The sequence below is a fragment of the Phaseolus vulgaris genome, chromosome 5, assembly GCF_051622355.1.
Source record: "Phaseolus vulgaris cultivar YP4 chromosome 5, ASM5162235v1, whole genome shotgun sequence".
In the NCBI taxonomy this organism is placed as follows: Eukaryota; Viridiplantae; Streptophyta; class Magnoliopsida; order Fabales; family Fabaceae; genus Phaseolus; species Phaseolus vulgaris.
Window position 1 is genome coordinate 31588341 of NC_143502.1, and position 26504 is coordinate 31614844.

Sequence of the window (26504 nt, forward strand, 5' to 3'; positions counted from 1 at the left end):
AATTAATAAAAATTAAATCAAATTAATAAGAAATAAATTATTGAAGGTGCGGATAATCGAAGGACGAAAAAAGAATACAGTGATATTCTAGCTTCAGTCTCTTAGAAGGTGTGTGAATCAATGGAGAGCATCATTCAATTTAAATGGATAAAAATCGATAAGACGAAAATTCCTTCTCGAAGTTGAAATGTGATTGTTCATTTATTATTTGACCTACCCATAATTCTATTTATGAGCCACATAACTAATTATATGTTAACAATACGATGATGTGATATTTTAAGACTCTTAAATTCGAAGAATAAAAAAACCATTATGTTATATAATTAAATTAACTTTTTTTAAGTTAAAAAAGGGTTTATGACAATGATGGGGTTATATTTTTTGGTTTTTACTAAAAGGGGTCCGTTTAAAAAAAATACAAATTTAAGTAAGTCGTGTCAATTTGGCACGACTTCATATGAACAAATCGATAATTTTTTTTTAAATTTTATTGTTTATATATTGGATAGTAAGTTATGTAATGTTAAAAATTAATTTAATACATAATTTTCTAAGAGTGTTAGTTTTAAGGGAAAAAAATTGGATAATCGTGTATCACAATTATTCATTTTTTTTTCTGAAGTAATAATTTTTTTTATCACAATTCAAATAATACATTTTTTAAACTTGTTTATTTTTTTTAGTGTCATTTATATTAAAATATAAAAAGGTATAAGTACTGTAATTATTCTGAAATAATTAAATAATTTAAAAATAATTATATAAATTTTAAATAAGTCAAATAATATAAATAATTTGTAATTATTTTGAAATAATTAAATAATTTAAAAATAATTATATATCCAATTTTTTGTTCCTTAAAACTAACACTCTTATAAAATTATGTATCAAATTAATTTTTAAGATTATATAACTTACTACCCAATATATAAATAATAAATTTTTTAAAAAAATTATGACGTGGCAGAAGTCGTGCCAAGTTGGCACAACTTCAGTATGACAGGGCAGAAGTCGTGTCAAGTTGGTACGACTTTAGTATGACATGGAAGAGTCGTGTCAAATTGGAACGATTTGTGCATATGAAGTCGTGCCAAATTGGCACGACTTGCCTAAATTTGTAATTTTTTTTAAACAGACCCCATTTTGGTAAAAACCACAAAAAATAACCCCATCATGGTCAAAAAACCTTAAAGAAATTGTGGTGCAAATTTGTTAGGAGATATACTCTCAATCTAACTCAACTTTATAAAATCATCTTATAAAATAAGATTTGCACTAATTAATATATTATGAAATGTCTTAACCTCTAGTTGATGTGAGATTTTCAACAAACTCTCTCACATCGAGACTATCAACTCGTGTGTGAGACTATATATTTATGGGTTGTTTGGTCTAATAAGCCCAACCAACTCTCGTTAGAGTAAACTCTAAATGTCTGTAATAACATGTTATGAAGTGAACTTTAAGTCTAACTCAATCTTATAAAACTGACTTATAAGTTAAGATTTGTACTCATTTTTGTATTATGAAAATATTCTTATCTTTAATCGATGTGTAATCTTCAACTAAATTTAAAATTCTAATGTAGTTTTGTTAAAGCAAAATTTGCAAGAAGATCATGATATAAGCATTGTATATAGTGAAATTCATTGATGTTATAAAAAATATCATAAAATTAGTTCTAAAGAAATTAATATCTCAATCAAATGAATATTTAAATGTAATTAGTTTCAAGATCTATTAAAAGAAGTTCCTTTAGGAAATTCCTAAATTTTGGAAAACTATTAGCACAATTCAATACCTTGATTTATGTTCCAAATTATAAAAGAGTAATCTTTATTCAGTTTTCAAATGCTGAATGGCATTCCATAATTTAGGATAAGTAGTGAAGAGCACACATATCATGAATCTTTCCCCAAAATTAAAAGGGTAATTTTATTCCTTCAAAAATATATTCCGATTTCTGAGTACCACAAAAACACCAATATTCTTCTCTACTTTTGTTCTTTTGTTTTCCTTTTTGTGGTCAATATTTGATTTTTCTTGAGTCAGTGTTAGTTTATTATTAACTTATTTATTTATTTTGCTACATTTTCGCCTTTGACTATAGATTTGGAGGTGAGGCAATGTGAGTTGCATAAGATACTGACTAATTAACACCGACCAAATACAAATATTTGAAAATAAATAAATACTATCTTAAAAAAATATCAAGAATTTGTTTTCTGACAGTGATTTAGTATTTATGTAGATTAATTGAGGTGATTTGCAAAGATTTTGTGTATTTGGTTTAAGTAATTTATAATTATTTTAAAAAAACTAATAAATATTTTAATAAAAAGTTTGTATTATTTTTTAATAATGTATTAAAAGAATAAAAAAAAAAGACAACCGACATTCTAGTTCCGTGCCAATTAGCAAATTAGAATAAATGCACTTACATTGACATTTGATCTTTTTCTTTGACTCGCATAACGATAATGTAGAAGCTTTACCTTACAAAAGGAATTTCACAACTTTTAATTCATTCAAATGTAATAAATTTTAATTATTTTATCTTTTAAGTATTTTGTTTGAATAATATAATTCAAATTTATTAATTTTTATTTCACTAAAATATTTTAATTTTTACTAAATACAAAAATTATATACATATCAAACAATCATTAACAATATAAAAATACCAATATTTATAAATTTTTTTAATTGATATGAATACATTTTATTTTTTGTAATTTTTATTAAGATTTTTTCAACTTACATTAGCAAAATTTTCTCTCAAATAAAATTATTCAGATTGTTTTAATTGATATAATTTTTTTTATTAACAATAAATAAATTAAATAAAAGAGGATATTTAGGAGTATCTCAACCTTATTGAGAAAAAAAGAAACAAGACCGTATTAAAATCCAAACCACTCATCCTAATATTTAAGCTTTATGTTAGCCAGCATCAACCTAAAGTTGGTCATTCCTAGAGCCATTAATTGATATAATTATTTAAACTCACATGAATTGGAGTCATTTTATGATCTTATCGAGTGAATTTTTTTACCAAATTTATAATCGATGTCAATTAAAAAAATCTCCCTGTTGACATGACAAAAAAAATAGCCCTTTGATAAAAATTGTACTAGTAAACATTAAAAAATCATAATAAAATATTAACAAAGAAAAACATTCGTGAAATTAATAATAAAAAGTTTATTACAAATATATAAAAAAGAAAAGATAAACACTACAAACACTAATTGAAAAAAAAATAGTTAATACTTCACACAAAAAATATTCTCTCAACTCAAGCAAGAAATAACATTAGTCTAGGCAATGAAATAATTATACTAACATTAGTGCAAAAATTGTATTTAACGATAGTTGTACAACGTCAGTTGAGAGATAAACGTCGTTCATTAAAGTGTGATGACATTTTTGTGATTACTACAAAGGTATAGGCGTTGGTTCCCCTTATAAAGGGAACCATCGCCTATTTGAGAGGAAATAGACCTCTGTTTCCTTTATAATCGATGTCTATTTGAAGGTTACTACCATAGGCGTCGATTTTAGTGAACAATTGTTACCTATGGTCATTTTAATAAACCTCTCAGAGCCACTTTTCAACTGGAACATAGAAAGTTCAAACTCAGTCATACATCACCAACTCATTGGTTTCACGGGAAAACACAACTATATATTTCCCCTTATATTAATGAGTAAGTTCATTTAATATAAGTCGTGAATTAATAGTATTTCATTTTTAAAAGTTTTACTATCTGTTTTCATGGATAATGCAATGATCATTGGCAGTTACTTCTGCTATCCGTAATTGATAGCATTGTTGTGTGATTTTGTTCACTGCATAAGAAGCCATTGCAAAATTTCAAGCAAATAGTTGACGGGTAATTACATTATCAACTTATGCATATAATACTTAAACGTCTATTAACAAGTTTTTTTGCTATTAATTAGGGCATGGCGTGGATATAGCATATTCAAGTTTTATAATTTTTTATGTCTTCCTATCTTCATTGTTTGTTAAAATATCAATATTAACTTTTAATTAATATTGAATTGTAATGTAAACAATTGGGAATGTATGAATGTGCCTACTACGTTATGCAATGGATGACTACCATTATAAGACTTGACATTAAAGGAAGTTAGGAGCAGGTAACAAAATTTAAATTGTTTATCATAAACTATATGTACTTTAACATTAATTTAAACTTATTTTGTATTGTAGTATTTTATGGATTCTTCCCCATTAAATAAGGAAGCAATTGACTATGTCAGAAAAGTTTGGACCACATACTTCATTAGCTTTTATAACTCTAGGACAATTAATTAATAATATACATATTTAATTAATATAACATGCTTCTAATGTATAGGAAATTAACTAAATAGATAGGAGTAGATATGAATATATATTGGTGGATGTAAATGATGTATTAATATATTTATATATATGATTTTTTGTTTTGAAAAATGTGTATTTGGTTGTCTGAAATATTATTGCATATCTGGTTGGACTTTTAAATGAACAAGTTAATTAAGAGAAGGAAACACATAAAACAAATTGAACTAAAAAAATTGTCATCATAGACTATGGTTATAGTCAAAACTGAAGTCTATGAATCACTATAGGCATCAATTACGAAGAAAATTGTCACTTATAGTGGCCCATAGACTACAATTTTGACTACAACCGAAATATATGGGAGGCCATGCCTAAAGCATTGAGAAGGGTATAAACGCCAATTCTTATAATAAAAGTCACTTGTACCCTTCTCTGGGTATATTAAAATATTATTGTTTTCGAACGGGGATTGAGATCCAGAAAACTATTGAGATGACTCTTGTTCTACCTTCGGTCGGTCGGATTGTGCTTCAGCTTTGTTTCTCACAAGCTCCTAACTCTTCCTAGCTTGTCTCACTTCTCGGCCTTCTCGTAGTTCAGACTTGGATGGTACCTGCAGAAGACACTCCTACGCTCAAGTCAGTAAGGGTGTTCGACGCTCGGTTGTCAGAGCACTGTAGATGATGACGTACCTGAACCTTAAAATGTGTGCTATTTATATTACCTTTGCTGGACTTTCTTTATTGGGTCAGGTTAGGGGTTGGACTGTGTTTAGGGATGTATTACCTAGTTTTTAATCACGGATTAACTTGATTAATCCTGCTTGAGCATAATTGTACTTATGATGTCGGTCGACCCATTAATGTGGGTCACGATCTCGGTCGTCCCAGTGATGAAGACTGAGACATGACATAAGTCGTACGGTCCTTACCAGTACAATTATATTATGTAACAAATAGAAGTCGGTTACTCAAATAAGTGGCGTCTATAATGACTTAGTAGACGTTGATTACGTTTATAAGTTAAAACTATAAACGACTTGTTAATAAACTATCATTTAAAAAACCCGTGCCTAAGGTTCTAATGCCTATGAACCGAGTTGAGAAAAAAAAAATCCCTAAATTAAAAAATATGAAATATTTCAAAATTCTTATTTTTTATGTGAAATTTGAAATACTTTAGTTTTAATCCAATTATTCTTATAAGGTTTTAAACTTTTATTTTCTTTTAAAATTCTTTATTCATACTAATTTTTTTATTATAAATTGTTTTAAATTATTTACATAAAAGTTTATTGTCCTAAATTACCTTATCCAAACACTAATACAAATTTAATAAAAAATAAAAAATTATTTTATATTATCAATATAAATTACTATAAAAAGTTATTAAATAATAACTAATTTAAAAATAAAAATAATTAATCATTATATAGATCAAGTTAATATAAACTAAAAAATTACTAATATATAAAATAGTTTTTATTATTAATAAAAATTTATAAAATAATTTTTAAATTATATATAATATCAAATATCAAAGTTTTAGTTATTAAATTCATTTAAAAAATTACTTAATTAAATTAATCTCTATTTTAATTCTCAAACTAGACTTATTTACTATTCATATATTTAAAATTCGATTTTGGGAGCCAAATTTCCAACCGTGTACTGTTAGATTTTCTTTTTCTCCTCTCCTTTTGACCTTAAAAAATTGAAAAAATCATCTCGAAATTCACCTGGAATTAAATTATTTACTATTAGAAGAATTCGACTCTTCTAGAATCAAAATTTCAAGGTATCCACTTCTATGCCAGAAAACCAGTAAGAATTTAATTCCAGACAGTTGAATCTCAACTCACTTTTTTCATTTTTTAAATAAAAAAAGAGAGTGAATTTGTTTAAGGTAAGCTGGAAACATATTTAGTTTGTAAATTAGAATGAAATGAATTTTATTTGGATAGTTTTTTCAAAATTGAATTTATTTAGAAAAAAGACGACATTAATGTCTTAACATAATTTAAAGTTCAACTTTTTTTAATAGATTAATTTTAAAATAATTTCAAACTTTATTTAATAAATATGTCGAAGTCAGGGGGTCACATCATAAATTTCAAACAAATCACTTGATATATTCTCATATCTATCAGTTAGATTTATTTAGAAATACTTTATTGATAATAATAAAGTCCTATCAAATGGTAACAACCTAGAAAGACCAGATAAAGTAATCTTACGACATTAATATTTTCAGCAAATCAAATCTATCCTTACAACAATTAGATTACATTAAACAGAACAAATCTTATTTTCATCTAAATGTTTTTATCTGCATACTAATTTCTTTTTAAATTATAGAAATCAATGACGTAAATTTTATCTTTTTTTAATATGTTTTTTTTTCTACAAACATGATTAAAAATAAAATATTCTGATAAAATGTTTAACCCTCCATGAATTACAGTGGCGAGAGTCTATAAATTGAGGGTCTGACAAGTCCATTTTCTTCACATGACGTCTCTCTCTTTCTATTCTCCGTGATATCTGGCGCTAGTTATCAGTTATTGTTGTGGTTGAAGGTTGTTCAGTGTTCACTTTTCTTTGTACTTTCCCGTGCAGAGATCATAAGGACCCTATTACCTTCCAACCAACAAAATCTTTCACTCTGTTCTCACGGGATTTTCCTCTCATTTCTGTTTCCAACCTTTCTTGCTTCAAAATTCAAGTCTTGGTCAGTTGAGAGTTTCATAACACAAGTGTTGCCAACTTTCTGGTTCGGTTAAGAGTGAGGAACAAAGAAGATACTGAGAAGATGGCTACCCGTAACATTGAGAAGATGGCCTCCATTGATGCTCAGTTGAGGTTGCTGGCACCACGCAAGGTCTCTGATGATGACAAACTGGTTGAGTATGATGCTCTTTTGTTGGACCGTTTCCTTGACATTCTGCAGGATTTGCATGGTGAAGATATCAGACAAACGGTAATGTCAATTCTCTTGTTGCTTTTTTAAAAAAAAAGTATTTTTTAGCTCAACATCATGGATATATGGAACCCCATTTCAATTTTTGCAATGAAGAACTCTTTTTGGTGTTGAAAATTGGTTTGCTTTATACTTTCATAAATTGCTTGATATTATAATTTTCATACTCCTCAGCTTAGTTTTTTGCTTCATGTGTGTCTCTTCTCACGTTGATTTTTTTGTCTGCAAATTTTTTTCTTTTGGGGATATATAACCTCGTGTTGCACTAGCATCTATGGCTTTCTTCTTACAAGTTTACAATCAAAGTTGGATATAATATAATTTTCACACTCCTTACTTTAGTTTGTTATTTATTTTACATGGGTAATGGGTCCTGCATTTGTTTTCTGTTTCTCTTCCCATGTTGATTCTCTATGTTCTGAAAGTTTTATTGTTTAGTGAAATATAAGTTCATGCTTAAGTGATATCAATTCCAATTCCATTAGCATATTTACTTTTTTGCTTGAAGTTATATATATCAGAACCTGTAGCTAAGAGTTTGTGGTTTGATAGGTTCAAGATTGTTATGAGCTGTCGGCTGAGTACGAAGGGGAGCATCGACCTGAAAAGTTGGAGGAACTTGGGAATATGCTGACTGGTCTTGATGCTGGGGATTCAATTGTTATTTCCAAATCCTTTTCTCACATGCTCAATTTGGCCAACTTGGCAGAAGAAGTTCAAATTGCGTACCGAAGAAGGATCAAGTTATTGAAGAAGGGTGATTTTGCGGATGAGAACTCTGCCATGACAGAGTCAGACATTGAAGAGACCTTGAAGAGGCTCGTGACTCAACTGAAGAAGACCCCCCAGGAAGTCTTTGATGCTCTGAAGAACCAAACTGTGGATTTGGTCCTAACTGCTCATCCTACTCAGTCTGTTCGCAGATCTTTGCTGCAAAAGCATGGAAGGTATATATATCTGTTAAATTAACTGATATGTAGTTGCATTTATCAGTTTGATGCACTGAAGAGTTGAAATCATTGACCTTTAAATACAGGACATCATTGTAATACATTATTTCTGGCATTGTAAAAGTTTCTGCATTGAGGTTAAATCCATCTGTTGGTGATCATTGTCTTCTTTTCAGGATAAGGAATTGTTTGACACAATTATATGCCAAAGACATAACTCCAGATGACAAGCAGGAACTTGATGAGGCTTTACAAAGAGAGGTGCATTTTCATTTCATGTATAATATACTACTGTCAATCACTGGTTTCACATCCTGATGATTCTGAGTTGATTGATACTTTACCTATACTTTCTGGTGATTTATAAACATGATTGAGGATGATATTTCTTGTAAACAAACATAAATATCTAATGGAGCTTAGACAGAATGGCCGAATGATTTATTCGATAATTGATACTATTTTCTTTGCACAGATTCAAGCTGCATTTCGCACAGATGAAATTCGACGGACTCCTCCTACACCACAAGATGAGATGAGGGCAGGAATGAGCTACTTTCATGAGACAATTTGGAAAGGTGTACCAAAGTTTCTGCGCCGGGTTGATACAGCTCTGAAGAACATTGGAATAAACGAACGTGTCCCATATAATGCTCCTGTTATTCAGTTCTCTTCTTGGATGGGAGGAGATCGTGATGGTATATTTCTTTTTCATAACAAAGAAACTAAAGAAAAAAACACTTACTTTTTAATACAGATTTCATATGGTATTGATTTAAAATATCTTTGTTTCAAATCATTGATGCTTTGTGTTTTCTTCATTCATTTTCACTGTATACTTTTGACTTTCATCTTTAATATTAGACATTGCCTTCTTACTTCCTGTCTTACAAAAGTCTAATTTTCATTGTAGGTAATCCAAGAGTAACCCCTGAAGTTACAAGGGATGTGTGTTTGCTGGCTAGAATGATGGCTGCTAATATGTACTTCTCTCAGATAGAGGATCTCATGTTTGAGGTATCAATTTTTCTGGTAATTTTTTTATTATTAAGCATTTAGAACTTGCCTCTTATTGCTCTGTGTTGCTATTGCAGTTGTCTATGTGGCGTTGCACTGACGAGCTCCGTGTTCGTGCTCATGAACTCCATAGGTCCTCAAAGAGAGATGCAAAACATTACATAGGTATGCAAAACATTTAAGTTTGAACTGAACAAAATCTCAGATCCTGAACTGGTCATATACGTTTAGAGTTGAATTTGCAAGTAAATTTCAATTGTGGTGTTGATGTAATAATGTATTAAATGCTTAATTGATGCAGAATTTTGGAAACAGATTCCTCCAAATGAGCCATATCGTGTTATTCTTGGTGATGTAAGAGACAAACTGTATAACACACGTGAACGTGCTCGCCAGTTATTAGCCAGTGGGAACTCTGATATCCCAGAGGAGACAACCTTCACTAAAATTGAGCAGGTATAATTCCCATCAATTTTCTATAAACTGTTAAAAGATATGGGTAATTTTTAAACCTTACTCTTCAAAGAAAATTACCTTCCACTCACACGATTTATTGCTTTTCTTATTCATAATATGTTCCAATATTTTGTTTTCATACCTAGATCATATTCTCGAGGTTTAACACATTATTCAATAATGTTTATATTACTAGCAGAGTGTTGGATTCACCCATCAGCTTCTACCTTGTTGAATACATGAACTTAATTACTTTAGGAGAGCTAAACCACAAAAGCTAGGCAAATATTTGTTTTAAGTTCTAACTAGTAAAAAGATGATTAATTAATTTCTCTTGAGAACTCTATAACCTCCAATTTTCTCTTGTAGTTCCTGGAGCCTCTTGAACTGTGCTATAGGTCACTATGTGCATGTGGTGACAGACCAATAGCAGATGGAAGCCTCCTTGATTTCCTGCGGCAAGTTTCCACATTTGGACTCTCACTTGTGAGGCTTGACATCCGTCAAGAGTCAGAAAGGCACACTGATGTTATGGATGCTATCACAAAACACTTGGGAATTGGATCATACCGAGAGTGGTCTGAGGAAAAGAGGCAGCAGTGGCTCTTGTCTGAACTCAGTGGAAAACGCCCTCTCTTTGGCCATGACCTTCCCAAAACAGAAGAAATCAATGATGTTTTGGAAACCTTCCATGTCATTTCAGAGCTACCTAAAGACAACTTTGGTGCCTACATCATATCAATGGCCACTGCCCCATCTGATGTGCTGGCGGTTGAGCTTTTACAACGTGAGTGCCATGTGAAGGAGCCACTAAGGGTGGTGCCACTGTTTGAAAAGCTTGCTGATCTTGAGACTGCTCCGGCTTCCGTGGCACGACTTTTCTCCATAGATTGGTACAGAGACCGCATCAATGGGAAGCAAGAAGTTATGATAGGGTACTCAGACTCAGGAAAAGATGCTGGCCGTCTTTCAGCTGCTTGGGCGCTTTACAAGGCTCAAGAGGAACTTGTGAAGGTTGCTAAGGACTTTGGCGTGAAGCTTACAATGTTTCATGGGAGAGGAGGGACTGTTGGAAGAGGAGGAGGACCAACCCATCTTGCTATTTTGTCTCAGCCACCAGACACCGTTCATGGCTCACTTCGGGTAACGGTTCAGGGAGAAGTCATTGAACAGTCTTTTGGAGAGGAGCATTTGTGCTTTAGGACACTTCAAAGGTTCACTGCAGCTACGCTTGAGCATGGCATGCATCCTCCTGAGTCACCAAAACCGGCATGGCGCGCCCTCATGGATGAGATGGCTGTCATTGCTACTCAGGAGTATCGCTCTGTTGTTTTCAGAGAGCCTCGTTTTGTTGAATATTTCAGACGTGTAAGTGCTACTACTACTCACTCTTTAGTGGTTAACCTTTGTTTAGAAGATACCCTTTGGAAATTTGGTTAAGGTAGTTACAATTTGATTCATAATTGAGTTTAATTTTCACTCACTCACTCTCTGTCTAAAGATTTTTAACAGTCAATCAAAATTAACAAATTTATCATATAAGAAAAATTATTATTAGGTGACAATCTGAATTCAAATTCAATGCATTCTAATTAAGTTCTTAATAGTTTTCTTGGCAATACTATATAACAAAGAAAATACTTATGGTGTTGCAATTTCTTTCCTTTGATTCGGTTATATTTATGAATATTATGCACTGCAGGCAACTCCTGAGTTGGAGTATGGAAGAATGAACATTGGCAGTCGTCCATCAAAGCGAAAGCCAAGCGGAGGAATTGAATCGCTACGTGCTATTCCTTGGATTTTTGCATGGACACAAACAAGGTTTCATTTGCCAGTGTGGCTTGGTTTTGGGACAGCCTTTAAGCATGTTATTGAGAAAGATCCAAAGAATCTGCAAATGCTTCAGGATATGTACAACCAATGGCCTTTCTTTAGGGTCACCCTTGACTTGGTTGAGATGGTGTTTGCCAAGGGAGACCCCGGCATTGCAGCCCTATTTGACAAACTCCTTGTGCCAGAAGAGCTACGTCCATTTGGAGAGAGCTTACGAGCTAAATACGAAGAAACCAAAACTTTTCTCCTCCAGGTAATTTCATTACCATTTACTACTTCTCATAATATCCAGATGACTATATGTAAGAAAACATAACATTAAGCTGTTATAAGCATCAGCATCAATAGAACCTATTATGAAACTTTTTTTTTCTCACTGAGTCAATTATATAGGAACGAGTTTCGATAACATTTAAAGTTGATATCAAAGTGTATGACTAAATTTTCATAAAGTTTGTGGTGACTTAAAAGCATGCAACATTGCTATACCCTTTTGTTTCGCCTCCAACTTTTTCTCCTTATATCTATGTATGGTTAATGTTATTCCCTACCTAGTTCAGGCCTAATAAATGTTGTTTATTATAGGTTGCTGGGCACAAGGATCTTCTTGAAGGAGACCCCTACTTGAAGCAAAGACTTCGACTTCGTGACTCATACATCACAACCCTGAATGTGTTGCAAGCCTACACGTTGAAGCGAATCCGTGATCCTGACTACCATGTGAAGTTGAGGCCACACTTGTCAAAGGACTACATGGAATCAAGCAAGCCAGCAGCAGAGCTTGTTAAACTTAACCCCAAAAGCGAGTATGCACCTGGCCTTGAAGACACCCTTATTTTGACAATGAAGGGTATTGCTGCTGGCATGCAAAATACCGGTTGAGCTTCCTTATCAGTGGGGTGTGTTTTGCTTAGTATGTATAATGTGTGTTGTGGCATCGATACAAGAAGCATTGTAACCTACTATATCTACTACAGATTTGTACTAATATCAAATAACTGTTACTCTGTTGTTCTTCATATCATAATATATTATATTATTATACAATAAAAAAGGTTTTGGTCAAGTCTTTATATATGGGGACTCTTTTCATCCTATTCATCTCTTGCAATTCTTGAATTATATTATGCAACTCTTCCATTTTCTTTTACATGCTTTTGGAGTTTGGTTTTGTACATAGAATTGTAAGTGAGTGTTTAAAAACACTACAAGGTACAAAAAGATACTGATTTATCAAACAAACTAATAATGATAAACAAACTTTTCATATAGTAAAAAAAGTAGAACTATGTGATAAATACTAATCACATGTATACAACAGTGTTTGAACACTAATATACAAGAACTTAATTATACAGCTTTGTATGGAAAAGAAAAACTGATAAACGGCATCACTAAGAAATGTCTTCATGCGTGTTAATAAAGGGAATGGGAGACAGGCTAGGAATATACAAACACAAAGTCAAACACCCACATTCAAATGAACTGGATCTGTATGCATGTGAAATTGAGGTAGATGCGCCATGAATAAAGCAACATGCATTTGCCCTTTGCTTCAATTTTGAATCTCAATTTTCCAAAATTAAGACTAAGAATTAAAGGTCGGTGTAACAGTTGCACAAAAAATATATTTTATCTAATCCACCAAATAACAAGCAAGGATGAGGCACCATGCCATCCAATTATCTTCCCTCTATTTATACTCATATTTTGCTACCTAGCTAGAGGCACCCTTGTTGGATTTCATTTCCTAAACCTTCACCAAAAGATACAACAATATCATATCATCCAAGAGATTCTACCTCACCAAGAGCAACATGACGGTGAGCAATGTCACTTTCCTTTTCCTTCCTTTGGATACATGAAGATTCAAATCAACCACTGTTTATTTTCTTTTTTCTTTTTTCTTTTATCTCAGTTTCTCCATTTTTTGCTTTTATCAGCAACCTTATTTCATATTTCTGTCTGATGATCTCTTTTTGTTTCTATCCTCAGATCATAGAGATGAGAGTACACATGGACTGTCCTGGATGTGAAAACAAAGTGAAAGCTGCACTACAAAAACTTAAAGGTTCACACACTTATATAATAAAAGACTGCAAGCAACACCTTTTCTAAATTCTTTAAATAATCGATTAAAGTTTATTATAAATTATTACTTTTGGTAATCATTTTTCTTATTTAATAATCTTCTTTTTTTTAGAAGCAAGATGAATAAGAAATTTGATGAATCCTAACAAAAATGTACAAGAGAAACTGATAAAGTTTCTCATATAAAAGTAACTTTTGCAAGTTCTATATTTCAACCACAAATATAGCTAGTGATGCAAAAAAAGATTGTCACTAGTGATTTACACAATTTCTAGATCAATGGACTCGTGACTCAATTCATGGATCTAGTTTCGTATTGTCCTTACCCTTTCTTGTGGTTCTAAATTCATGTGTGGTTTTGTTAAGGGGTGGATGACATTGAAATAGACATGAAACTGCAAAAGGTGACTGTGAATGGCTATGCTGAGCAGAAGAAGGTTCTGAAAACTGTTCGAAAAACTGGTTGCAGGGCTGAGTTGTGGCAACTTCCATATACAACAGAGTCCCAAAACCAATATTTTCAGCAGCACCATTGCAATGGTCCTCTCACCTATTATGCTTCTCAACCTTCCTCATCTTATAACTATTACAAACATGGCTATGATAGCAGTGATCCACGCTATTACAACTATCCCTCACAATCTTCCATCTTTGGCCACCAAACTGGTGCTACTTTTAGTGATGACAATCCTCACGCTTGTGTCATTATGTGACCATGTTCATGCTCATACAAATAAAAACATTATATTATATACTTTCAAATTATAAAGTGTATGTATGAAGCATTAATTAAACTGAGTAAGAAAAGGGGTTCTTTCTGGTTCTGACTCTTAATTATGTTTTGAATGACTCAAGTATGTGTACCTTTGCTTGTTTTTCAATTCAACTGCTTCAGGGTGTATCCATTAGAGTTAATGATGATGGATTTTCCATCATGATAGAAGAGTAAACTAGTTTTAGCACACTTTGGTTAACTGCATATACAAGGGTTGATGATGTTATAAGAAGCATTCATTAACTTTCGTCATAAAGTTTTTGTGTTCTTTTTTTCATTCTTTTTTCTACATTTTCTTTGCTTTATTGATGTTATAATTATTTAAGTCTAGAATTTATTACATATTTATTGGTTCTGATAATTTCAATTAGTTGAGGAATGAATTTAAATTAGAGCATTAATATATATATATATATCATTATGAGAAGAGTTATAATTTTTTAATTAACTTTTGTATCTCAATTTTATTCCTAATAAATAAAAAAATATTTAATAAAATATGTAATTCATTATCAATACTAAAAAGTAAGTACATAATTTCTTTAATTTGAAAATAATCATCGTATATTTTTCTAAACCGGCCTATAAAATTACATATTTTCTTAAAATTTTATTATTTTCAACTAATATTAGTAATCAATTTTAGTTATATAATAGATAATAGATAACAAATATTTATTTATTACTTATAAAAACAATATTAGTTGATTTATATTATTATTACTGACGGAAATACAAGCGCTCATGCATAGTGCCGGTGTGTTAATATTTTTATCACTAACATTTTCAAAGTCATAATATTTTATATTTATTAATAAGTCTCATTAAAAAAGAATAAATAAAAGGAAATGAAAGAATGATAAATTTAATAAAGAGGAATAAAAAGCAAACCTGTCAAGAAGAGAGTGTGAGCAAAAAGTTTAATAAACTACTCCACATTCAAAATTTAAAATTGGTAACTGCTATTTACAAAATGATAGAATATTAGTTTTAAAAATAAAAAAGAAAAACAGTTTTCAATTAATTATAAAAACAATTAGTTATTCATTAAATGCTTCAAAAAATAATGAAATGACTGAAATATCTAAGATAAAATAATAAAATAAATATTACTATATGGATCAAATTTTTAAACACCAAAAACAACAGTGAAAATTCTCTTTATATATAAGTATATATTATTATTTTTTATATAAACATTATCATACTATATTTGTGTTTTGTTCTGAGTAGAAAACTAGTTAAACTCAAATAATAAGAAACACTAATTTAGTTCATCCTATCTAAATTGGATTTATATATTTCACTTAAAAAAAAGCCTAAAATCAAAATATCAAAATTTAATTTTAACTAAACTACTCTTTTGGTTAATCTATATAAGTAATTAGTTTAATAAATATAACAGGCTGAATCAATTAGGAAATAAAAGCAATCTTAAATTTTTTTATTACAAGAAAATTATGTAATAAAAATTAATTTTAAAGAAAAATATAAGTAATTATTATATTGATTAAGTTAAAGACTATTTTAGAGACTGTACCGTTCGGTCGTGATCGGGTCATGACCTGATCACTTAAAGCAAGTCTCCTCGACCCACTTAGCTCATGTTCAATAGACAGAACTCAACCCAAGTAAAAGCAGGTCCAATGGTCCTAAAAGAGATCGACCTTGACATATGACAAATACGTTAAAACGTTCTAAAACAACAAGAAACAAAAAAACAACTGAATCAGTTAATTATATTTATTTATCATGAGTTTAACAAATATAAACAGTTAGAGACGATACTCTGTATATCAACACCCCTAAAATAAAGGGGATATATTAACAATGTATTTTGTCGTTACTAACTCTTAAAGGAGGATCTACTAGTGTTATAAAAGGGCCTTGAGACTCCGAACAAAGTTAAGCATTATTCTATGCAATATACACTACACTCACATATTTTTACGTTTTCACTGACTTGATCGTCGGAGTCTTGTCAACGGGTGGAGGTGGAGCTCCCCTCACTGTGATCTTCAAACATCTCAAAGCAACCATGTTGAAAGGCTGACCCAAAATTCACCTTCAAGATCCGACCCAGATTTGTTAGCGAGAACATTTGGCGCCCACCGTGGGGCAACCTGATCCCGCTAACTACCCATGACACATATACACAAACCTCAATAGTCAGATAAGCATAAAGATATGCACAGATCCATTTCCCCAATACGTGTTCAAGGGAAAGTACACAATCGGAAAATAAAAAAATCTTTTAAATCCTCCTTCGGTGATTCCGCTATGAGGACAACGTGTCGGACACCGCCACTACTACAAACGGTAAAAAGAAACAAAAAGATAAGAGAACAACAAAAGGATAAGGCCAAGGAAGAGAGCAAAAACAAAAGTGTTTTACTTCTTATTTTCAATTTTAACATCGTCATTTTCATTGAGAGTGTTGATTTTGTTGCATATGGTAGACTCTTTTCAACTAAAGTTATCTATTATTTACTATTTATTACTAACCCCTAGCTTGAGAATTTTTTGTTAAAATTATATATAATTTTCATATATTTAATTATTAATCCTTAAAATATAAGAGATAAAATTATTTTTATTAGTATATTAGAAAATAAAATATGTAACGACAATAAGAACTTGTAATATCCTAATAAATAAAATTTTTGGTATTGGTTTATTAGAAAATAAATCATGTAACAATAATTTAAATTTATAATATGATAATAAGTTTGTTTTTAAATTATACAATCTCCTTATAAGAAGAAATAGTGTTAAGAAATTATAAATTTGTTACACGTATTGGTAGTAAAGTTTATTATTATGTATGATGGTGTCAAAAATATTTAAATGTAATTGGTGAGAAATAATCCAAATAATAAGGTTAAACAAATTTTTATGAAATGTCACCCATAAATTTATGAGATGTTTTTATTTATTTATTTATTTTTATTTCCTTTCTAAGTTATAAAAAATTATTTAGGAGTCATTATAATACAATATTTCTTCTATTCTTTCACTTTTTTCGAATCATAATTTTTATGGTACTCAGTAGAAACTGAAATGTCACTTCATCATCATCATTATCATGATCTCTCACATCAAAAAGAAATTATTATAGAGCGTAGTAGTGTAGAAGTGCATGTCTAGGAAAGTTTTGACAGGGAAAGACTTGGTATTTAAGCGTGTCCATTGGTGACCCACCTCTCTTTCCTAGAAACTTATCTGGTGTACTAGTTCACGATCTACAATCATTGTTCCGGTAAACATTATTATTCATAGTGTATAATTCAATTTTAACTCTATGAAAAAAATTGAGATACATACAGCAAAGATCGAACACTTTAACAAATTTGTCATAACTCATGTGTCAAGAATGACGAATGATTATGTCGATGCCCTATCGTAGCTCTCCTGTAAAAGGCAGTACAACACCGAACTTTTATACTATACAAGATCATAGAAGTGTTGGACAACGAAGCATATCAACTAGAAATTCTCGATGGAGGAGTAATCCCGAGGACATGGTACAATGTCAGTCTTAAGTTTTATTTTAAATTAATTTTACTACTTTGGTGAACAATTTAACTTCTTTGATGAAAACTTTTACCGTGACACTTTTTTCCCTGTAATAATGAGGGTGTCCTCATTGAATAAATTGTGATTATTATTCCTATACTACATTACGAACAATTTTTCAGATCAGACCAACTTGGCTGAATCCTTTGATCGGACCAACTTGGTCGACGACGTTTCTACAAACGGACTGACATGGGCAAACCCTATGATTGGACCAACTCGGTCGTCAACGATTTCTACAAACGAAGTGACTTGGCCGAATCCTAAAATTGGACCAACTCAGTCGTCATGACTTCTACAAAAAGGCTGACTAGGCCAAATCCTATGTTTGGACCAACTCGGTCGTCACAGTTTCTACAAACAGACCAACTTGGGTGAACCCTATGATCGAACCAACTCGACCGTCAACGATTTCTACAAACGAAACGACTTGGTTGAATCCTAAGATCGGACCAACTTGATCGTCATGACTTCTACAAACAGGCCGACTTGGTCGAATCCTATGATCAGACCAACTCGACCGTCACGATTTCTACAAATGGACCAACTTGGCCAAATCATAAGATCGAACCAACTTGGCCGTCATGACTTCTACAAATGACCGACTTGGCCGAATCTTATGATCGAACCAACTCGACCATCACGGTTTCTACAAACAGACCAACTTGGCAGAATCTTAAGATTGGACTAACTCGACCGTCATGACTTCTACAAATGGGCCAAATCCTATGATCGGACCAACTCGGTCGTCACGATTTCTACAAATGGATCGACTTGGCCGAATCCTAAGAACGCACCAACTCGACCGTCATGACTTCTACAAACGAACCAACTTGGCCGACTCCTATGATCGAACCAACTCGGTCATCACGATTTCTACAAACAAATCTACTTGGCCGAACCCTAAGGTCGGACCAACTTAGGAAATTCGTTTTCCACAAATCGACTTAGCCTAACCCAAGGTGAGTTCAACTTGGTTATCAAGCGCTCTACGAGACAACTTGGCCAAGATTAAAGAGCAGTTAAATCCAATCGATATCTTCCCTCGCCATTTATGAAAGGACATGTGTATGCACCATAAACGCTGATATAAAACCGCCCCATCGGGCGACCCTTCGAAATTCGTGAACCAACCACTCACTACGCTAATGTCTTTTCATGTCAAACACAGATAAACCTTTTTGCCTCGCTCTGCTCAGCTCGAAGGTTGGGGGCTATGTATCGTTCGATCATGATTGGGTTATGACCTGATCACTTAAAGCATGTCTCCTCGGCCCACTTAGCTCATGCCCAATAGACAAAGCTCAACCCAAGTAAAAGTAAGGCCAATGGCCCTTAAAGAGGTCGATCTTGACAGATGGCGAATATGTTAAAACGGTCTAAAACAACAAGAAACAAAAAAAAGAACTGAATCAGTTAATTATATTTATTTATCATGGGATCAACAAATATAAACCGTCAGAGACAATACTTTGTATATCAACACTCGTAAAATAAAGGGCATATATTAACAATTTATTCTTTCGTTACTAACTCCTAAAGGAGAATCTACTAGTGTTATAAAAGGGCCTTAAGACCCCGAACAAAGGTAAGCATTATTCCATGCAATATACACTACACTCACATATTTTTATGCTCTCATTGACTTGATCGTCGAAGTCTTGTTAATAGGTGGAGGTGGAGCTCCCTTCATTGTGATCTTCAAGCCTTTCAAAGTAGTAGTGTTGAAAGACTGACCCGAAATTCACCTCCAAGATCCGATTCAGATCTGTTGACGAGAACAAAATTAAAAAAAATTATTGGTATTTAAAATAGTTTCTAAATTTATAAATTAATTTTTAAATTTATATTTAAAACCTTAATTAGTAATTAAATATCAATTTAAAAATTAGTTTATAAATTTAAAAATTAGTTTATAAATTTAAAAATTATTTTAATACATTTTTTATTTTTTAATTTAGTTAATATAATAATGAATTATTTTTAGGTTTTAAAATTATTTTTTATTTAACAATTTTCTAATAGTATTTTTTATTTTATTTTTTATTTTAGTTAGCATAAAATTTTCATAGCTTTGATACATGATAGTTCATAGGTATTCCTTTTTAATGATTTTCGTTGTTTCAAAGTTTCATTTCCCTTTCGTCAATTATATGCCTCATAATGTACGCCACAATTTTGTCATGCGACTGAAATGCTATAATTTGTACTATTGTGCCAACCATCACTTGGTTTTGGCGACTTACCCTTTTATGTACAAACTTCAATCATAAAAATAAATAAATTCAAACTTTTGGAGTTTTTCATCCTTTAATAAATATACATCTTTATGTCAAAAGTAGGAAACTAGACACTTTTTTTTTACTCTATCTATTTTTAAAAAATATTTTTTTTTTGGTGGATACATATGAGGTTTTGTTAAGGCATGTAGACATTTATGAACTGATTAAAAATAAGAATTAAAATCACAAGTGTTTTATGAGTTGTTTATTTTATTAAACAATTTTGTAATTACTCCTTATAGAATTCCAAAATTTGTCCTCTTCAATAAAATAAATGTTGCCATTCTTGTCTTTCTTTTAAATAAGAATGTTTGTTAGTTTGGATAACATACGAAACACCTAGCCTAGGTCATCAATACCTATTCAACTTTGTATACACCTCCCATTGAAATTGTTATTAACGAGATTTTACATTTAATAATTTATTTATATATGTATATAGTTATTATGTTATATGGTATGATCCTTGGTTTTTCCAAAACTGTTTTTTAGTAAATAATTTTTTGTTATGATAATTATAAATAAAAATGTAGACGCATGTTTCTACAGTCTATAAAAATTAATAATTGAGAGATTTTTATAACTATTTTTTTATTCTTTACACATTTTCTTTATTGTTTTTACTTTTTTTTATCTTAGTATTTGTCAACTAATCTTTTAATTTTAAAAAAATTAATCATACTAGGGGTGAAACATTGAAAACATTTTTCTTGTATAATTATAAGGATTAAATAATTTTTATAATTATATTTTATTACAAAATTGTATAATTTTTTGAATAATATTCATTCCCTTTTATTATTTAAAAAAATAAGGACTTATAACGGGAAAAGCGCCCCCAATATTTTCATTAATAATTATTATATTTCTTCTTTGGAAATAATCTTTAAAAATTCCATCATTAGAAATAACAAGGCTACTAGAAAAACCTATAAAAAATTATGCAATAAGATTTGATGTAAGATTACACCAAATTATTATAACTTTTTACATATTTCTCATATAGTTTTATTCTTATTAATACTTTAATAATTTTTACGTAACTTTTATTGTTATGGTTGTTTTTATTGTGATAAGTGTATTTATTGAACTAAAATATCAACACATAGTTGTCTTTTTGTTAATATATATATGTTTTTTGTTGTTGCATTTTTTATAAGTTTTACTTCAGTTACTGTTATTAAACTAAAATATTTGATTATGTAATAAATATATAATATATAATAACAGCAGTGGTGAGCAGAATTGGAAGACAGTGCAATTTTGATGTCCACATCCTTCACTCACCCAAAGACAAATTTACAAATGAAACCAAATAAACAAATCCCTAAAAAATAGAAAACCAAAAAGAACGGCATCATTGGCAGTTAGGTAGAACGTGGCGTGTTATGATTTGGGAAGATTTTACCCAAGGTTTAGAGGGACACGTGGAGTCCATTCAGTGGTTAGAATTCTAGTTTAGTTTCTGCACTCACACACTTTATCATACCCCTCAGTCACCGAGAGGACCGAAAGGGAAAAATAAAGAAAACGGAAGGACACATTTGACATTTCAGGACCGTGTTCTTTTTTACAGAACCTCGAACAGGAAGAATCGCAGAGAGGGAGTCAGAGTGAGAAATAGAGTGAGAAACAGAGAGAGAATTCACAAACCCTAATTTCGACAAGATCGGCCATGGCTTCCTCCAAGGATCGCGACAACTTCGTCTACATCGCCAAGCTCGCGGAACAGGCCGAGCGATACGAAGGTTTGAAGTTCCTCCTTTGCTTCTTGGACTCTGATTCACACATGCGCGTCGATGTGCACGATTTTATGATAATTTTTTATGTGCTTGCTTGTTTCTACTTATTTGAGTAAATTTGCGCTCTCTTATTTCAGTTTATATCGTTTTCACTGAGAAAAAAATTTAGTTGTCAATTTGGTTTACTAATCACTGGTCACTGTGAGTTTGGTTGCAAAGGAGAGTAGAGGGAGAAGAATTTGTTAAGGTTAGCGGTGCATTTGAAAGGAATTTTGCTTTCCATTTCTATTTTTTTTTTCACTTTTATTTTAATTTAATTTTTTCTGATTTTTTAAGATGGATAGTGCACTCAGTTTGAGTGCGTGAGGCTATTTCAATTTTGTTGGTACTGCATGTCGAAGTTATAGCATCGTACTTGAGTGTGTTAATTTTATTCTTCCTGTGATGTGGTTTTGATCTGTGATGTTTTGTTTTTGTATCTGTTTGTGGCAGAGATGGTGGATTCGATGAAGAAGGTTGCGAATCTAGACGTTGAACTGACTGTAGAGGAGCGTAATTTGCTTTCTGTTGGATACAAGAATGTGATTGGTGCTCGGAGGGCGTCATGGAGGATCCTGTCTTCCATAGAGCAGAAGGAAGAGACGAAAGGGAATGAATTGAATGCAAAGCGGATTAAGGAGTATAGGCAGAAGGTTGAATTGGAGCTTTCGAACATCTGTAATGATGTTATGAGAGTTATTGATGAACATCTTATTCCTTCGGCTGCAGCTGGTGAATCCACCGTGTTTTACTACAAGATGTGAGCATTTCCTACTCATTCTCTGCTACAGGGTTTGTTTTGGTGTGACGTGGTATTTTGTGCATGTGGATTGAGGGATGTTAACATATTCTGCTTTCAGGAAAGGAGATTACTATCGTTACCTTGCTGAATTTAAGATCGGCAATGAGAAGAAGGAAGCTGCTGATCAGTCTATGAAAGCGTATGAGGTGCAATTTATGTTGTTTTAATGTTTTTGCAGTTTTTATGATGTTTTTTATCCTATGAATGGTTGTTTGCTGGGATTGTTGAAAATATGCTTTTAGCAATGGATCTATGGAAGCTTCTGATCCGTCTATGAAACATATGAGGTGCAATTCATATTGTATTGTTTCACAGTTTATATGATGATTTTTTATCCTATGGATGGCTGTTTACTGGGATTGTTGAAAAAATATCCTGTTAGCAATTGATCTAAGGATGATTCTTTTGCTCTTATTTTTTGGTTTTGGGGATTTTTGAAAATATCCTGTTCGGAATTAATCTAAGATTCTTTTCCTCTTCATTTTTGGTTTTGGTTGACAAAATAGTCCCATGGTTTGTTTTGGTTTTGAATTGAGTATATTAATTTTTCAAATTGTAAAACTTCTATATCATGTTTTTAGTAATGGTGTTGGTTTTTGGTTAGGCGTCTTCTGTTGTTGTACCGGGAAAAGTGTGAACTCCTCTGATTTGAACAATGTTGAGTGAAAATAACTGTTATTAAGAATCTAGCAATTTTGAGTAATTTTTGTCAATTCTAGTTTAAGTTTTCGATTAAACACTTGGTACTTGATTCCTGCTATATTGGTTTACTCTCTTCCTCACTGATCATTTTCCTTATTTGTTAAGTTGCTATGATCTCATGATCTCAGTCTTTTGGGCAGGATTGGTTTCTGAAATTGGAGAAACTTTGTTTCATTATCATTGCCATTTTATTTTGTGTAGATTGTTTGTACACTATTATTTTTTGTGTAACTTATTCTTACTGTTTTTGTTATAAGATTGATGATTATTTTCTTGTGACATTTATTTTATAATGTATTCAAAAGGATTTTCCTCCGCAGAATACTTCATCCTTACATCCCTTCCTAACACTGGTATGTTTTGTTTATTTCAGTCTGCTACTACTGCAGCCGAGTCTGATTTACCACCCACACACCCCATCCGATTGGGTCTAGCTTTAAATTTCTCAGTCTTCTATTATGAGATATTGAATTCCCCAGAGAGGTTTGTGTCTTTTGGCTTCGATTTCTATGTTGTATTATATTTGGTGTTTAGGGTTTAATGAGGTAATTGTATATTCCTATTTCCAGAGCTTGTCATCTTGCAAAACAAGCTTTTGATGAAGCTATTTCTGAGCTGGACACCTTGAACGAGGAGTCATACAAAGATAGCACCTTAATCATGCAACTTCTCAGAGACAATCTAACTTTGTGGACTTCTGACATCCCAGAAGATGGAGGTAATTATTACTAGAAGACTTGTAGTAACCTTTGGTTCCAGCATATATGACAGACAGGCTACCTAGTGTACAACGAAGATAATGATTGCTTGATTACTCTGTTGGTAAAGGATTAATTCTTAGCTACGCATGGTTTTCCCTAAACACTTAATCATTATTTGGATTTGTAAGGTTGTGGGGTCCACGTTATTTAAATATACTTTTGCACAATTCAAATAATGATTGAGGTGCCTAACCGTTGACATGCTAGACTATGTCTAACTAAAGGATGCAAAACTACTTAAGGACATTTTGTGCTAAGAAAAGTGATTTTTTGAAAAATGTAATTATTATATATTGGACTTAAATTATGGCAATATACTCATCGCTGCCTGCTTATTTTCTACAAATGTTCACTGCAATTTTCTCACCCTATTACAGAAGATGCACAAAAAGTGAATGGCACTGCCAAGCTTGGTGGAGGCGAGGATGCAGAGGTGAGTAATTATTTCTTATTTGGTCTATGTAATTTTATTTTTGTTTGATTGCTTTAGTTCACCTCATCAATTTTTTTGCAGTGAATTCGATGGTTGATGGGAACTTCCCTTAGGATTTGATGCATGCATTTGGGAATGAAACATGAGGGCCGATTACTTATCTGTGTATTAGTTAGAGATAGGGTTCCATTGTTTCCTCTTTGTTTCTTGTTGATTGGCCATACTTCCCGATAGGGGAAAAAGAAACTCCATTTGTGCTATATTTATGCTATGTTTTTATTTGTGTGGTGTCTGGAAATGGCCTATTTCATTCCTAAGCCTTTTCCTCCCGTCTCCGGGGGATTTGATTGATGAGAATTGATTATGGTGTATTATTTCCTTTTCCAATGAAATGCTACAACTCTTACTGCGATTTTGGAGATGACTCTTCCATGATTCTTTAATTTTTCACTTCCATTGCTTACCTATACTAGTGCCGCAAAATGTGGAACAAGTGAACGTCTGAGAAATTTGTTTCGGAAGTCAGGAAAATAGTCTTCAGTCCTATCTTCTGTACTACAATGTGAACCATATAAATATATATAGACACACACATAGGTTATCAGGAAATACTTAGCTGTTGGATTTATGGTAGTATAATCGAAATACAAGTAGTGTATAGGAGAGCTGATATTATGAATCGTAAATCGTTTTGTATCATGAATCGTAAGATTCATAAACATTAAAAAATTTAACATATACTTAAATATATAAGATATGTATACATGCAAGATACAATAAATTATATAAATTATATATATGTATATATATATATATATATATATATATATATATATCACACAATTTCATCAAAACAACCTCAAACAACCTCTATGTTGTATACATGTTATTAAACAAATTATGTCTTTTTTTTTATTTACTCATTTTTTAAAATTCACAATGATTCACACAATACGGAATCGTGGGAGGGTGAAATCGTACCGTTTTATACGATACGTATAGTGAATCGTAAGATACTAATTACTATGGTTTGATTCATTTTTTAAGCTTCTCTTAATAAGTTGGGTGAAATTCAGTTTTTGAAAGGTTATTAAAAATAAACAAATTTAACTAAAGATAAGAAAGTGATTTGAAAATGAAAGAATAGAAATAAGGATGTTTTTATTCTTCTACTTTGTGCTGTCGTTGTTCTTTGGGCTCCAGTTTCTCCTGTCTTTATTATCTTCTCTACCTCCAAATTCTCTTCAATCTTATTTTTTAAGTCATTTCTTGAAGTTAAAATTTTGAAGAAATTAAAGAAAGAAAAGAAGGTCAAACATGATCTGATAGTGTCTTTTAAAGGCTATTCTCATAAATTTAATCAAAACGAAGATGATATTTATGAGGTTGCTTGGTAGAGAGAAATTCCTGATCATATTTTGGTCGTGTGTGCAGCAACTATTCTTAAAACTAAATACGCAAGAGATCAGTCAGTGTTTTAGTTTTGTATATTCTCATTATTTGCGTAATCTGCATTAATAAGCTCCTCCAATTCGGGAATGGATTGTTTCCAGTTTAAATTTCATGAAAATTTTGTGTTTATCTCTCACTTATTGAAATAAAAAAAGTTTATTTATATTAAAAAAATTTAGACTTGAAATAAGAAAAAACAACACATTTTTTACATAATACGTTCATGTAAATGTTCATATCTATTCAGATTT

At 31.5% G+C, this 26504-nt stretch overlaps 3 protein-coding genes across 5 annotated transcripts; all 3 read left to right on the forward strand.

The window, feature by feature from the left end:
* Positions 1-6824: 6824 nt before the first annotated feature.
* On the forward strand, positions 6825-12692 carry LOC137835394 (phosphoenolpyruvate carboxylase 2). The gene is made up of 10 exons (XM_068643879.2): positions 6825-7339; positions 7892-8286; positions 8466-8550; positions 8765-8987; positions 9203-9306; positions 9384-9471; positions 9608-9762; positions 10132-11130; positions 11465-11851; positions 12184-12692. The coding sequence occupies exons 1-10, from the start codon at positions 7172-7174 to the stop codon at positions 12478-12480; spliced, it is 2901 nt and encodes a 966-aa protein (XP_068499980.1). The 5' UTR covers positions 6825-7171; the 3' UTR covers positions 12481-12692.
* Positions 12693-13284: 592 nt separating this feature from the next.
* Positions 13285-14632, forward strand: LOC137834480 (Heavy metal transport/detoxification superfamily protein). 2 transcript variants are annotated; one of them, XM_068642520.2, is made up of 3 exons: positions 13285-13421; positions 13594-13669; positions 14056-14632. In XM_068642520.2, the coding sequence occupies exons 1-3, from the start codon at positions 13416-13418 to the stop codon at positions 14400-14402; spliced, it is 429 nt and encodes a 142-aa protein (XP_068498621.1). In that variant the 5' UTR covers positions 13285-13415; the 3' UTR covers positions 14403-14632. The 2 variants fall into 2 exon arrangements, with proteins under 2 accessions (XP_068498621.1, XP_090158567.1); XM_090302441.1 differs by lacking the exon at positions 13285-13421 and having other exon boundaries at positions 13567-13669; positions 14056-14523.
* A 7015-nt stretch (positions 14633-21647) lies between these two features.
* Positions 21648-25220, forward strand: GRF9 (general regulatory factor 9). 2 transcript variants are annotated; one of them, XM_068643880.2, is made up of 7 exons: positions 21648-22070; positions 22557-22863; positions 22964-23051; positions 23981-24090; positions 24177-24325; positions 24746-24801; positions 24883-25220. In XM_068643880.2, the coding sequence occupies exons 1-7, from the start codon at positions 21998-22000 to the stop codon at positions 24883-24885; spliced, it is 786 nt and encodes a 261-aa protein (XP_068499981.1). In that variant the 5' UTR covers positions 21648-21997; the 3' UTR covers positions 24886-25220. The 2 variants fall into 2 exon arrangements, with proteins under 2 accessions (XP_068499981.1, XP_090158768.1); XM_090302642.1 differs by having other exon boundaries at positions 24746-24963.
* The last annotated feature ends 1284 nt before the right edge of the window (positions 25221-26504 follow it).